At 48.6% G+C, this 14,551-nt stretch overlaps 1 protein-coding gene across 1 annotated transcript in view; it reads right to left on the reverse strand.

The window, feature by feature from the left end:
* ABHD12 (abhydrolase domain containing 12) overlaps positions 1-14,551 on the reverse strand; it is a 57,228-nt gene that overhangs the window by 25,848 nt on the left and 16,829 nt on the right. Inside the window, exons 4-5 of the mRNA XM_025209287.1 lie at positions 9,473-9,592; positions 8,475-8,505 (exon numbers count right to left, since the gene is read on the reverse strand). Of these exons, the coding sequence (XP_025065072.1) occupies positions 8,475-8,505; positions 9,473-9,592 (151 nt within the window). The remainder of the gene's footprint in view (positions 1-8,474; positions 8,506-9,472; positions 9,593-14,551) is intronic.

The raw sequence follows: 14,551 nt of genomic DNA on the forward strand, positions 1-14,551 counted from the left end.
TATTTTCATAGTTTCATAGTTTTAGGGTCGGAAGGGACCTAATAGATCTTCTAGCCCGACCCCCCGCCAGGGCGGGAGAACAACCCAAAAACACAAACAAAACCACTCACCCTAAAAACAAAAACGGGACTCAAATGAGTCCAGCCAGGTAAGTATCCAGCCTCTTCTTAAAGATCCCCAGGGTAGGGGCCAGCACCACCTCCCTTGGAAGTTGGTTCCAGCTCCTAGCCGCCCTAACTGTGAAGTAGTTTTTTCGGATGTCCAATCTGTACCTCCTCTCCATCAACTTGTGCCCATTACTCCTTGTTATGCCAGCGGGGGCTAGGGGAAACAGCGTCTCCCCCAAACCCTTCTGGTTCCCCCTAGTGAGTTTATAGACGGTCACCAGGTCCCCCCTCAGCCTTCTCTTGTGGAGGCTGAATAGGTTCAGGTCCCGCAGTCTCTCACTGTAGGGTCTGCCCTGTTGTCCCCGGATCATGCGGGTGGCCCTCCTCTGGACCCTCTCCATGTTGTCCACATCCCTCCTGAAATGGGGCGCACAGAACTGGACACAATACTCCAGCTGCGGCCTGACCAGCGTCGCATAGAGGGGGAGGATCACCTCCCTGGCTCTACTCGAGATGCACCTGTGGATGCACGACAAGGTCCGGTTAGCCCTGCCAACCATGACCTCGCATTGTCGGCCCATGTTCATCTTGGAGTCAATAATGACACCAAGATCCCTTTCCGCCTCCGTGCTCTCAAGTAGGGAGCTCCCCATCTTATAAGTGTGCTGCTGGTTCCTACTACCCAAGTGCAGCACCCTGCACTTGTCCGTATTGAAACACATCCTGTTCCTGTTTGCCCACCCCTGTAACCTATCCAGATCCTTCTGCAATCTCTCTCTCCCTGCTAGCGTGCTCACCTCCCCCCAAATTTTGGTGTCATCAGCGAATTTAAACAGGTTGCTTTCCACCCCAGCATCAAGATCGCTGATGAAGAAATTGAACAGCGCAGGCCCCAGGACCGAGCCCTGGGGGACTCCACTACCCACCTCCCCCCAAGTCGAGTATGATCCATCCACCACCACCCTCTGAGTGGCTTTTATTTATTCTTGTTTGGTTTTTTCCTCCCACACTTCTTAAAAAGCTGCGTTTTCCCTGGCGGCTTGTCATCCATCACTGTGCAGGAAAGCACATATATTACAGACGCACACCCACGCATATAGTAAACACATACAAGATACTACACTTGATCTGAGCCTTCAAGAGGCCCAGCACAGCAAACATTATGAATCGTGCTGGAAAGGCAGGTGCCAGGTCTTCTGGCAGGAGAGGGAGAGCTACAAGTCCCCCCCCCAAAAACATGGACGCACCCTCTTTCCTGGCAGTGATGAGTCTTCTGCTGCCAGTAGGAGCAAGGAGGTGGAAGCAGTCCCTGTCCCTGCACCTGCATCCCCTCCACTAACACCAGAAATAGCCACCAACATGACAGTCTCCTCCTCCCCAATTTCAGCTCCCAGCATGAGCCTCCCAGTGCCAGGGGAGAAGCTGGCTCTGGAAGCAAGGGAGCTAAGTGCCATAGCCAGGGAAATTCTGGGGAAGGAGGGGGAATCTGAGTTTGTGCTCCGAACCTGTCAAAGTTCCCCTAGAAGCAAGTCTCCTTCTCCAGAAGGCATCTCAGAGATTGTGGGAGCAGGTGACTCAGTTTCCCCTGTTGTTGTGTCTCTGCCTCCTGAGGAGAGGGATAAGTAAGTAGTGGGGGGTAGTGTAGTGGGGGATCATTTTGAGTTGGCAGATAATCCCAGGTATGCTACCTGTCAGCACTGCCAAAGGCAGATCAGCTGGGGCAAGGAGGTGAAACACTTCACCACCATGACAATGCTGCTGCATCTCAGGAGGCAGTACCCCCTTGCCCTTGTTCCTCCTCAGCCTGGCACCAGTGGGAGCATGCCCAAAAAGAAGTTCCCCTCTCACTTCAAAGCCCCCATCCCCACAAAGAAGAGGCAGGCCACCCTGGAGTGGTGGGGGAAAGCTGCAGACAAAGTGGGGCACGTTGCAAGGGCGAGCGAGGTCACTCAGAGCATCAGGGAAATGCTTGCTGTGGATGCCCAGCCTCTCCTTTGTTAAGCATCCAGGATTCAGGTGACTCATGGCACTCATGGCTCCACCCTACCAAGTGTCCACACGCACCACCTTTAGCAGGGCAGTGGTGCCCTCCCTGTGCAGGGAGTACTTGAGGGAGAGCTGCGGAAGGCAGAGCCACAGGTAGCTTTACACTTCACCTCAGACATCTGGAGCAGCCGGGGTGGAGATCATGCCTACCACTCCCTCACAGGGCACTGGTGCGATCAGTCAGGGCATTGGCGGGCTCTCCTTCAAGCAGAGGTGATGGATGAGTCCCACACAGCAAGGGAGATCATGCTGGCCATGAACCACATGGTGCAGGGGTGGCTCGTTGGGCAGGCTGAGCTCATCCACGGGTTCATGGTCACCAGCAACGGGGCCAATATGGTCAATGCAGTCTGTGATGCCAACTTTGTTGGCATTCACTGGCTGGCACAAGTTCCACCTCATAGTTAGGGACATCTTGGAGGGGAACAGGGCTCCCAGTGATAGCGCCGTCACTACCACGACCAGCGAGCAAATTTTGAAATGCAGGAAGGTGGTGGGCTACTTCCACCGCAGTATCAAGGGGGGCAAGATGCTACAGGAGAAACAGGCAGAGCTTAGCATACGGCAGCACAAAATCATGCAGGATGTGAAGACTCAGTGGAACTCCACATACTTAGTGCTTGAAAGGCTGGTCGAGCAACAGAAGGCCATCCATGAGATGGCCTTGCTCGGGGAGATTGGGATCAGTGGCCCCTTTAACAAAACAGGGTGGGATACCATCCCAGATCTTGGTGGTCCTCAAGCCTTTCCTTGAGGCCACGAAAAGCCTCAGCGCTGGTGATGCCCTCCTTAGCCAGGTGATTCCCATAGTGAAGGACTTGAAAATCAAATAGTGAAGTTCCACGGGATCAATGTTCCTGGCTGGGGCAAGCCACTTTCACCACAGACACTGGTGAAGCGGCTGAAGAAGACCATCAAAAAACAGCTGGAACCACTGCAGTCCAATACGGTCCATGTGTTGGGGGGCATGTGAGACCCAAGGGTGAAGGGAGCATCTGTGGCAGCAAAACCCTTGATCGCTGGAAGGAGGTGCTGGTAAACAGCGTCAGGGAGGCAGAAGGGCAGAGATGGGGGGACGTGGAAGAGGAGGATGCACTGTCCCGTGCCAGCACTCCAAGCACCAGCCAATCTCCTCCACCACAGTTGCTGCTGCTGTGGGCCAAGGGCATGGGTTCAATGTTGGGGTCCAGAGGCACCAGATCCCATCATCTGGCAGGTAACACAGAGGCCTTGGGGATTACCTATCTCACTGAGGATGTGAAGCCGCTGTAATGAGACCCATTGGCCTACTGGGCAACCCACAGCCAGATGGGGCAGGATCTGGCCATGGTTGCCCAGGAACACTTGTCCTGTCCACCAAGGGCCCAAGGGAGCTTGTAAGCTTGTCCACAAAAGGTGTTTTGTAAATTCCCTTTGAGGATCAAGATTGAGAGATTGGAGACAGAGAGTGGTTTTCTTGTGATAAATGAGCCCCCACAGGTAATTGGGTGTTCTTGTCTTTAATAGATGTGCATTCATTCTGGTGTGTAGTTGTTGTTTGGTCTCTCCTATGTATTTTCCATCAGGGCATTTGGTGCACTGGATGAGATATATAACGTTTCTGGAGGTACAGCCGTAAGATCCAGGAATAGTTCTGTTGTGGGGTGTAGTAATTGTGGGGGTACTGGAGATATGTTGGCAGGTTTCGTATTTCTTGTCATGGCATGGTCTAGATCCATTGGTGTGTTTTGGGTTGTAGAAAGTTTGCTTCTGGTGATGAGGTTAGCGAGGTTTGGTGCTTGTTTGAATTTACAAAACACTTTTCACAGACAAGCCTATGAACTTCACTTCAACAAACTCCTTGATACAAAAACTCATGGACTCAGTATATAAGTTGGATTTATGACACACTATGACCAACCTGACATCTGACTCCCCAGGTACCTCTCCACTTTTACTTGCTACATCCCTCTCCCCACCCCCGCTTCTCTGAGCCTGTCTCTCATCCCCTGACACCTCAATTTACATCTTCACTGACTGGCTTTCTTGCCTGCATACCAGCCTCTAGCTTCTTTACTATTCATTCCATCCAGGAAGGGCACACATCAACTGCAGATGCTTCTTCAGCCTGACAAAGGGTTTTTAAACCCGAAAGCTTACCAAGATATATTTCTTCAATTATTCAGTTGGTCTAATAAAAGATATCAGATTGACCCAAAGAACCTTGTCTGCCTATGTCCTTAGACCAACATGGCTACAACCAGAAACCCAGTTAACACACGTGACACGAGTTTTGCTTTTAGAACCTTGAGGTGCAATTTCACAGAAGTCCCTGCACCTATCTCCTTGAAACCTGACAGGCTTCATGCCCTCAGAAGGGGCTACCTTCCCTGCTGTTTTCGTCCCACCCTGCCTTAACACACACACACGACACAAGTTTTGCTTTCATAGATTTCATAGACATTCAGGCTGGAAGGGACCCTGAAGGATCATCGAATCCAGCCCCCTACCCCAGAGGCAGGAAGTCAGCAGGGATCCCAGCAAGATAAACATCCAAATGTGTCTTGACGGCATTCAAAGTGGGTGCTTGAACCACCTCTGGCGGCAGTCTATTTCAAACTTTGGGGGCTCGGACAGTAAAAAAGTTCTTCCTTATGTCCAGCCTGAATTGGTGACGGTGGAGTTTATGACCGTTCAATCTTGTCATCGCTTGGGGCACTCTGGTGAACAGATGTTCCCCCAGATCCTGGTGAACACCCTTGACAAACTTGTAGGTGGCCACCAGATTGCCCTGAGCCTGCACTTTTCCAGGCTGACAAGTCCCAGGGCTCTCAGCCTCTCATCATAAGGTCTGTTTTCCTGACCTCTGATCATGTGCGTGGCTCTCCTCTGCACTCTCTCAAGCTTCTCCAACATCCTTTTTGAATTGTGGAGCCCAAAACTGGATGCACTACTCCAGCTGTGGCCTCACCCTGTCAATAGTTTGAGGTGCAATTTCACAGAAACCCCTACACCTATCTTCTTGAAACTTGGGAGGCTTCATGCCCTCAGAATGGGCTACCATCCCTGCTGTTTTCATCCAATTCCGCAAAAAAATGACAAAGTTATAGGTATTTTAGCAATTCCCCATTATAGTCTATGGCCGAATCACACTATATCAGCACCGAATCTTTCAAACACGATTTGGCCGAAACAATTCGGGACAGTGATCCAAATCACCAAATCAAATCACTGTCCCCTAAATCAGCTGGATCTGAATCTGGATCGAATACTGGCTGATTCACACAGGCCTGGTAGACATGTAACAGGCAACAAAATACTCAGATAGTTATGGGGATCAGTTCCAGGAATTCGTATAACAGAGGTAGAAAATTCCATAGATATGCATGTGTGAGTTCACTCGGAATGGAGTTCCACTGTTGCCCTCAAATGGTTTATATCACTATCCACACTCTTCCAGATGTGCTGGCTTTGCATAGCTGCTGACCGTGCATGGTACCAGGGTCAATCCACAAGATGAACCATTCAAGAGCCTTGCAACTGTCTTTAGATGATCACTTAAAAGTATTCCGTATTGCTCTTATGAATACAATGAATAGCTTTGCACAAGTGGCAGTGTCTTATGAACAGGGTTTTCTGTTTCCCACGGAAAGATGGAAAAAAACATGGATTTTCCCTTTTAACTGAAAGACGTGGATTTTCCACTTTTGCAGAGCTCTCTGCAAGCTAGCAGAGTTCCAACCTGCAGGGGGCTGAGGGGAGCAGAAGAAGGGAGGTCAGACAGGGGGTTCTATGTGCATGTATATGCACATGGCTGCCAGGCAGCCTAAAGAGCAGCTCCTGCAGGTAAGTCTGGCAGGGAAGATTAAGGCCACCATAGGGAGGGAGGCAGTGAGTTGGGCAGGGCTGGGGCTGGAGCTGATGCCTAGCTGGGCAGTGTGTGAAGCCTGGGCCCCAGGGCCATGAGCAGCTACAGGGCCCTGGCAGGGAGCAGGACAGAGCAACAAGTGGCACACCGGGGGTGGGGGGGGGACAATGGACGGGACGACACACGGGGCAGGGGTGGGCTACCTGCTGCGGGCTTGGGCTCCCCACCCTGCTGCTCTCCCCCTGGGGCCTCCACAGCCCAGCAAATGGGGCCCAAGGTAACAGGGCACAGCAGTGCTGGGCAGGGAAGCTCCTTGCCACTGCAAGCTCCATGCTGCCCTGGCAAGGAGCTCCCTGCCCACCTGGCAGCAGCAAGGGCAGCAGTGCTGAGTTGTGCCCCTTGCTGCTGCCAGACAAGCAAGGGGCGCTTCACCAGGGCAACACGGGACTTGCAATGGTGGCAACAAACTTCCCTGCCCAGTCCCACTCTATCCTGCCACGCCAGGACTTGCCCGCCGGGCTGCAGAGGCCCCAGGGGGAGGGAAACAAGGCAGGGAGCCCAAGGCTGCAGCAGGCAGCCTGCACCCGCCCCATCCCCCCATGGGCTCTAGTCTAGCCGTGCTGCCTACAGGGGAGGGGGAGCCGGGCTCTATGCTCTGCTCTGCTGCTGAAGCCACTGCCTCCCATGGGTTACAGCTGGGGCTCAGGTGCTGTTGCAGGGTGCAGGGAGCTGCAGACCCTGATCCCTAGCAGCTGGACCCCCCTACTCCAGCAGGACAGGGAGGGTTGGGGGGCTGTGGGTGGGGAGTGAGGGGCACCAGCAAGGCCAGGAAGCTGTGGGTGGGGAGTGAGAAGCACCAGCAGAGGTGGGAGCTGTGGGTGGGGAGTGAGGAGCCTGAGCCTGTTTCCTGGTGAGCTAAGGGGCAGGGAGAGCTCTGATTTTCCATGATAAAAAAAAACCAAACTCAAATAACAAAATGTATTAGGTACTTAGAATTTATTTTATTGTAGTTATTGAGGCACCATAGTTATTGAGGCTTCTAAATTGCTTTAAAATGATAAATATATCAATAAAACATTATGCTCAATTGATACCTATATATATATATATATAGTGGTGTTTCATTTTAATCATGGATTTGGGGGTTTTAATCAGATAATTTGCTATTTTTTTAAATGAGAGAATTTGTGATGTTTAAACAGAGAAAACAAGGATCCCTGCTTATGAAGCATTATTTTCATCTGTATGAACACCAGCTCTAAGCCTCGGAAAAACAATAAAGAGCACCTGATCTTGCTTATATCAGTATGATATGAAAATCAGAGGAAAATCCTAAGTGAGAGCAATATCATCTAAGCTATAGCTTTTCTCTGCAGCATTTTACCACTGGTAATTGCAAATTTTCTCTTGTTTTTCCTCCCCAAATGCATCCCTTCCGATTTGTCAGAGAAAAAAAAAGTACAAGAGATTATCTTATTCCTTGTAGTCAGATTCACATTCTGTTAGTGCCAAGCTGACACATGGAACATCTTCACTCCTCTGTGAATGCTTAAAATGATACTAACATGTATGACAAGATGAGGCTGGTTTTAGTTTTTGAAAATGTTTAAAAATCTAAAGCTAAAGTATGTATTGCTTACTGTCTTTTATCCTGAAGATTGGCATTTACATCTTAACAACAATGACCCTATTCATTCTGTTGAAAATGAGCTACAACATACTAACAAATGAACAAACAAACAGAAAACCAAAAGGAAGCCTTAGCAAAAGCAATACTCATTTTGTACCAATTTACAATATTTTAAAGCATCTGTTGTGGGTAAAATCCAAGAGACTGCTAGAGTTTGTGAGTTTTGTATGCACAAAAAATCTGAACCAGTAAGTTCAAACCCTTTGGCAAACTCCCTTCAAGCACATGAAGAGTGCACTTATTGTAATCTGCTGGGCGAGGCAGATATCATTAGCTTTCACAAAATTTGACAGATTTGGTATGGTGTTTTGCATAGAAAAAGCTGGTTTTATAAATTCCCCAAGAACTGTACCTAGAAGTTTTAGTGTCAGAGTCTATGTCTGGTATATAATACAACTGCTTGTGCTTGGGTATTATAGACAGTTCCAAGGAATACTGTCCTTATTGTCTCAACTACTCCAGTGAATGGGGCAATCCTGTGAGATGCAAAGCAGAGGCCTGAATCCGTCAGTAGATCAGACTTCCAACAGATCAGGGTAACAGAACTCCCCGACAACTCCCTGACAAGTCTCTATTTGTAAAAAGAGACAGAAGAGAGTCCAAAAGAAATGCTTATTGCTAACAGCTATCCACACTCCCTCTAGTTCCAGGTAGCGTAGGAGGCCAGGAATTAGCCTTCTGCTGGTATCAAGTCATAGGTGCTAGACTAACAGCAATGTTTTATAAAATACTTTTGTTTTTTCATCATTAATGAAACTGTTTGGAGTAAGTCACAATTACTTACCTTGTAGAGTTCCACACGGTGATCCCCTCCTCTGTGAAAGGAAGTTAAGGAGAACAGGGGAGGGAAAAACCCACATTAGTAATTAAGCTCCCACAAACATCTATTTTCAGACCTGTATTTTTTTCTCCAGGTCTCGGAGAGAATACAGACTAAGGTTAATACTCTAGAAATACAAAATACCTTAAGTCCTTGGCTGCTTGCCACAAGCAGACAGCCATCTGTTAATTGAACAAGTATTCACTCCATACCCGGCCTTCCATCCCTCTCCTCACAAACCAGATACACATATTCACATCTAGAAAATGGAGTTTTTGCCAGTATTAACAACTCTCTAAGAATACAAAAGACAAGGGGGACAAGCCAAATTCATCAGAAGTAATTTTCAAAATAGCCTAAGTCTTCCTTAGGCTATATCAGCAACATGATTTACTAATACAGACAAGAACTTTTGGAGGAGTACTACAAACAGAACAGGTTCAGATGCTGCACTGGTATGGAAAAAAAGGCTAAAGTAAACAGCTTTGCCTTAGGCACTGATCATTGTGGGGCCCCAACTGATGTTTTTTTAATCTCTTTTTAGGAACGAACAAACCTGAGCTGCAGTGAGTCCTATCAGTAATGGCAGTATCACAATGTATAGTTTATAGACTGAAAATACCAAGGGTTTTGATTACCTTAAAAAAAAAAAAAAAAGTTCTCAAATCAGATTATAAGGTCATAGAAAAGTAGGACTGGAAGCAACCTCATAAGGTCACCTAGTCCAGCATCCTACTCAAGGCAGGATCATCCCTGACTAAATGATCCCAAAGCAAGACAATCATCCATTGCCCACAATGTTTAAATCAAAAACAAGCTTTGTTTTGTAAAAACAGCAGCAATGCTAAACTAGTTTTGCATTATTTTATCCAGTTATTCAACCCACTGTAAACAAGACAGTGTATATAACCTAACAGTTGCTATCCCTGTTTGTAACTGACGCCTTTTCCTTTATTCCTCACCTGGTTCCTGCATTTCCATGCAAGTAAAGGATTATAGGATGGTTGGAACCCAAAACATCCTCATACCATGGCTGGTCCTTTCCTTGAGCATCCTTCCACAGCCCTGCAGGGACTGTGTGCCTAGGAACAAAGAACAGAAAATTAGGAGCGTCTCAATATTACTCAAATTTTTTTTCTATATATTGAGGATGTAGCATTAGCTCAAGAGGACTGAAATGCAGCTGAAATGAGAGCAACAATGCGACAAGAAAGCAAGTTTCAGACATCAACCAATCCCTCAACATAGTATCGCATGGCATAAATCTTTTATTCACAGGTTTGTGTGACAGGCCCTAGCACCAAATGGGACACAAATATAAAATATTCACTACTGCACTGCAATACTCCCCAGAGACTAACTATTTAACTTTTGTTTAAAGTACAAAATGTTTATCAATACAGGACAGTCCAGAAACTAGGGACTAGCCACAGCCTGTGATCTTCTGATCAATGCCCTAGTGCAGGGGTGGGCGATTATTTTGGCTGGTAGGCCACTTAATGAGTTTTGGTAAACTGTGGAGGGCCGCACACATAAAATCTTTCGAAAGATAGATATCATTTTAACAAATTATAAGTAAAAAGTAAATCACATACTAAAAATCAAACATCTACTATATTTTAATTTTAATTTCAAAAAACATTTGTCCTGATTCATGTTTTTGGGGGTACTATATATAGAGGCAATTGCATAATAGCTCAAAATAAAGTCTTAATCTTGTACATTGTGTGGGGAGCTGGGGTATATGGGGGTGGGGTTTGTGTGGAGGGGTGGAGTGGGTGTGCATACATGTGTGGGCACATGCCCACACGTTAGATCCTGGGAGTCAGTTGGGAGTGAGAGGAGGGGGGAGCAGGAGGTGTGTGTAGCAGAGCTCACCCAGGCCGTGGTGCAGGTGCAGTCCGCTCCCTTGTATCTGACCTGTGGCTATTTCTGCAGCACTCTGCATGGGGCTGAGCCCAGCCTGCTCCCACCCGGGGCAGCTCATGCTGCACTTCCTCCCACACACACCAATGGCCCCAGCCAGCGCGTACAACTTCATAGCGGGACTGCTCCCTGTGCAGCTGCAGCTGCCTGGGTACTGCTCAGCTCCCCACACCTCCAGTGGCTCCTCCTCCTGCCCCTGCTGCATCTCTGGGCAGCAGATAGCATGAGGAAGCAGTGGTAGCAGCCATGGGGACTTGCACTGGGCACCACATGCCCAGCCAGATGGGGGGAAAGCTATAGCTGGGTACAAGCTCCTGCCCCAGTGTGTGGGGTTCCAGCTCCAGCTTTCAAGCGGGTTGAAGGCAGTTGGAAGCCACTGGAGGTGGCAGGAGCTTAGCAGTAAATGAGTGGCTGCAACCACACTGGGAACAGCCCTACCAAGAAGCTGTATGCACTAGCTGGGGCTGGGGCTGTTTACAACGGTGGACAGGAGTGCGGCATAGGCTGCCCCAGGCAGGAGCAGGCAGGGCTCGGCTCCATGCAGAGTCTGGTGGGGGCAGCCACAGGCCAGATGCAATCATCTGGCACACCAGATCCAGCCCACGGGCCATATTTTGCCTACCCCTGCCCTAGTAGGACTACATGGAAATCTCATGTTGTAAGTATACCCCAGAACTACTTCAGAGCAGCTGAAATACAGAGACTCAACCTACAGTAACTTTGAAGAGAGGGCTACTGTCCGATTGTGGTATTTCCCTGGAAGCCTAAATGCCTCCTAAAACGCATGACCCAGAAAAGTCAGATGGGAATCCCTCACCATGCAGGAATCCACATCTACCAAATGGATGGAGGAAGCCGATACTCGCACCTCCCAGTTGAGGATTTGTGCAAGTGTTATTTTCTCTTGATCAGAGCTGTCCAGCTGGCAGCCCACAGGCTGCATGCTGCCTAGAAAGGGTTCAGTTGCAAGCCCCAGACTCCTGCTTGGCCATTGCTCCCTCCATAGCTCTAGCTGCTACAGCAGCTGAGGGCCCCCCAGAAATACTCCTTTTGGGAGTGAGAGGTTGCTATCTTAGAACCAGAAAAAAAACCCAACAAATCATACACTAGAAATCAAACACCTGCTAGAACATATTTTAATTTTATTACAAAAAATATTTGTCATGATTTGTGTTTGTGTGATGTATATAGAAAGGACTTCATATTAACTCAACAATAGTCTTACTCTTTTATATTGCGTGTGTGAGGAGTGGGGGAGGTATGGTGGGGTGTGTGGGGGGTACGGCTGTGTGTGGGGGCCACAGGGTATGTTGGGGTATGTATATGTGGGGGCAGGGTCTGGGTGTGAGGTTTGTGGGGTACAGGGACCCCACACACACTGCCGCCAAGGCAGCTCCACTGCTGGCAGCAGCAGCAGACTGGGGGGGCTCAGGGAGTTCGTGCCTGGCGCAGGCACTGATGCCTGGTAGGATGGCTCCAGCCAGTGCTGCATGTGGGGCAAGAGGTGCAGATTGCCCGGTTGCCTCTGTCGCAGGGGCTCTGCATGCACCTGCAGCTCGCACCCTCACACGGGGAAGCCCCACTAGACCCTGCGGGGAAGCGGGAGATGGGCTCCTCCCACTCCCAGCCCACGGGCCTGTGCGGCAGGGGCAAGAAGGCAGCAGCTTCAGCAGGGGCTTCATCCAGCACGCCCTGCGATAGAAGCAGCAGCAGGATCCTGCTCGGAACTGCAGGGCTGGGCCGGCTCTGCTCCTGCTGTGTTCTGCATCCTGGTATTGTAGTTGGGAACTGCATGGTGTGGCATGGTATGGAGCTGGCCTGGCCGGGCACCTCCCAGCAGTGTGCGGTTCCCGGCTGCAACACCAGGACACAGAATGCAGCATGAGCCAGCCCAGCCCCACGGTTCCCACTTGGTGGCTCCTGCCACCAGCCCTGACCTTCAGGGCCCCGCTCCCACTTCTCCCCACCCCCGAACCTGCCACTGCCCCCGCCGCCCCTCCCCCGCCCCCTCCCCCTGCCACTTCCCTTCCTTCCCTGCCCACCACCACCACCACCCTAGCTGCAGAGCTGGGACTACATGGTTGGCAGCTGGCTCAGGATGGCTCCTGCTGCACTGGCAATCCTCCTCCCCACCTGTTCTTACCCAAGTTCCCTTCTCGGGTTGGGGGAGGCGGGGACGGGACCCTCCACTAGGACAGAAGCTTCTGTCTGGCCCTGGGGCTGGGGGGTGGGGCTGGCGGGCCTTGCTGCTGCTGCCACTGGGTCCTGCTGCTGCCTCCTCCTGGATCCTGTTGCTGCAGGCTCCTGTCGTCTTTAACAAGCAGCCAGGGGCAGATAAATTTTTTAATTTTTAGGTGTCCTGCAGGCCAGACAGAATGGCCTGGCAGGCCAGATCTGGCCCCCAGCCTGTATTTTGCCTGCCCCTGCTGTACATTGTGCTGCTATGTGCAAGGTACGTGCATTGTTCACTTTAATCTAAGGTTGGGTATTTGACCAATCAAATAAAGTTGGGTCAATTGACTGGTTAAATATTGGTTAAAAATCATAAAAAATTGCCAACGGGTCCAAATAATACACAGAAAAGGCACTAATTTTCCATTAAGAAAACTGTCAAAAAAAATTTTTTAATCATATTCCTGTCAAGAAAACTATAATGTAGTTTTTAAAAATAAAATTGCTATAATCTTTGACCAGTCAAAAAATATGCAGCCAACTGACTAGTCAATTGACGATATTTAACCAGTCAAATCGACCGGTTTACTAACCCTACTGTAATCTTCAAGAATATCATCAGCATTCTACATACAATTTAATTACTATCAAAGGAGAAGCTTACAAACCGCCGATGTGGTTCACCGCAAAGTTCACTAGCGTTTAAAACAAACGCCTGGTCAACTATAATTTCAAAGTAGTGGAAAGAAAGCTCCATGAGCAAATGGCACAACTAACTTCATGGGAATCTGGGGGGGAAAAAGATGTGAGGGAAGAACAGTGTGTTTTATGTTTTCGGACATCAAGGCCTTGTAATTAGAAAAAGGTTGAGAATTTATCATTTTAAGTGTGCTTTTCAAGTAGGAAAGATCATACTGTCTGATTTCCACAAAAATGCAGAGCTATGATATGCTTGTGATTCAGTGCATGGATACAGAACTATTAACATTTAAGATGGAAGGAAGCCGACACAGAGGAAGAAAGGTCTATAACCTTTCAATCCACAGCTGGTATCCCGTAGCATAGAGGATACTGCTGAAAGGTCATCAAATTATTTTTCACAAAATTCACAAAAGCTGAGAGAAACACCAGGTCAGTAACAAGAGAAAGAGACAGATAAGCAATTATCTATGGAGGACAGCCTCTAAAGGAGTATCTCCATTTGTGCACACGCTAGAGACAAGTACAGAAGCAAGGCCAGCTGGAATGTGGACTAGCTCATACCCAAGACAGCTGAACAAAAACAACGGTTCCGTGTAAAAGAAGAAAACCCAGAATTAAGGTATAGAACTCAGAGGGCAAGACACAAGAAAATATGTACTTAAGACTACTTGGGACATTCAGTTAGATACCATTCATGTAAGAGGAAACAACAGCTTTAGGATCCACAAATTCAGTAATATTTCTGCCTAACCTAGGTCCAACAAATCAACCCAACACACTGTCCCAGAGCTATACCAAGACAAGAAAGACACACTAGTATGACGAGAATTTACAATGGTTATGGATGTGTGAAAGCAAAATGCAAGCATAAATACAAACTAACAGCACAGACTGGAAATCTCACAAAAAGACAGCACACAGGTACAAAGAAAGAAAACAGAAAAAGCTCATCCTGAAATAATGGCTTTAAAGTATTCTAAAAGCTCAATGGTTTCATAGTAGCTAGGGTCAGGAGGGACCTGAACAGATCATCTAGCCTGACCCCTGCCGCAGGCAGGAATGAATGCTGGGTTCACAAGACCCCAGACAGGTGATCGTCCAACCTCCTCTTGAATTTGCCCAAGGACAAGGACCACCTCCCTGGGAAGTTGGTTCCAGATTTTGGCCACCCTAACTGTAAAATATTGCCTTCTGATCTCCAACCTAAACCTGTTCTCCATCAGCTTATGACCATTGTTCCT

The sequence above is a fragment of the Alligator sinensis genome, unplaced genomic scaffold (genome assembly GCF_000455745.1).
Source record: "Alligator sinensis unplaced genomic scaffold, ASM45574v1 scaffold239_2, whole genome shotgun sequence".
NCBI lineage: Eukaryota > Metazoa > Chordata > Crocodylia > Alligatoridae > Alligator > Alligator sinensis.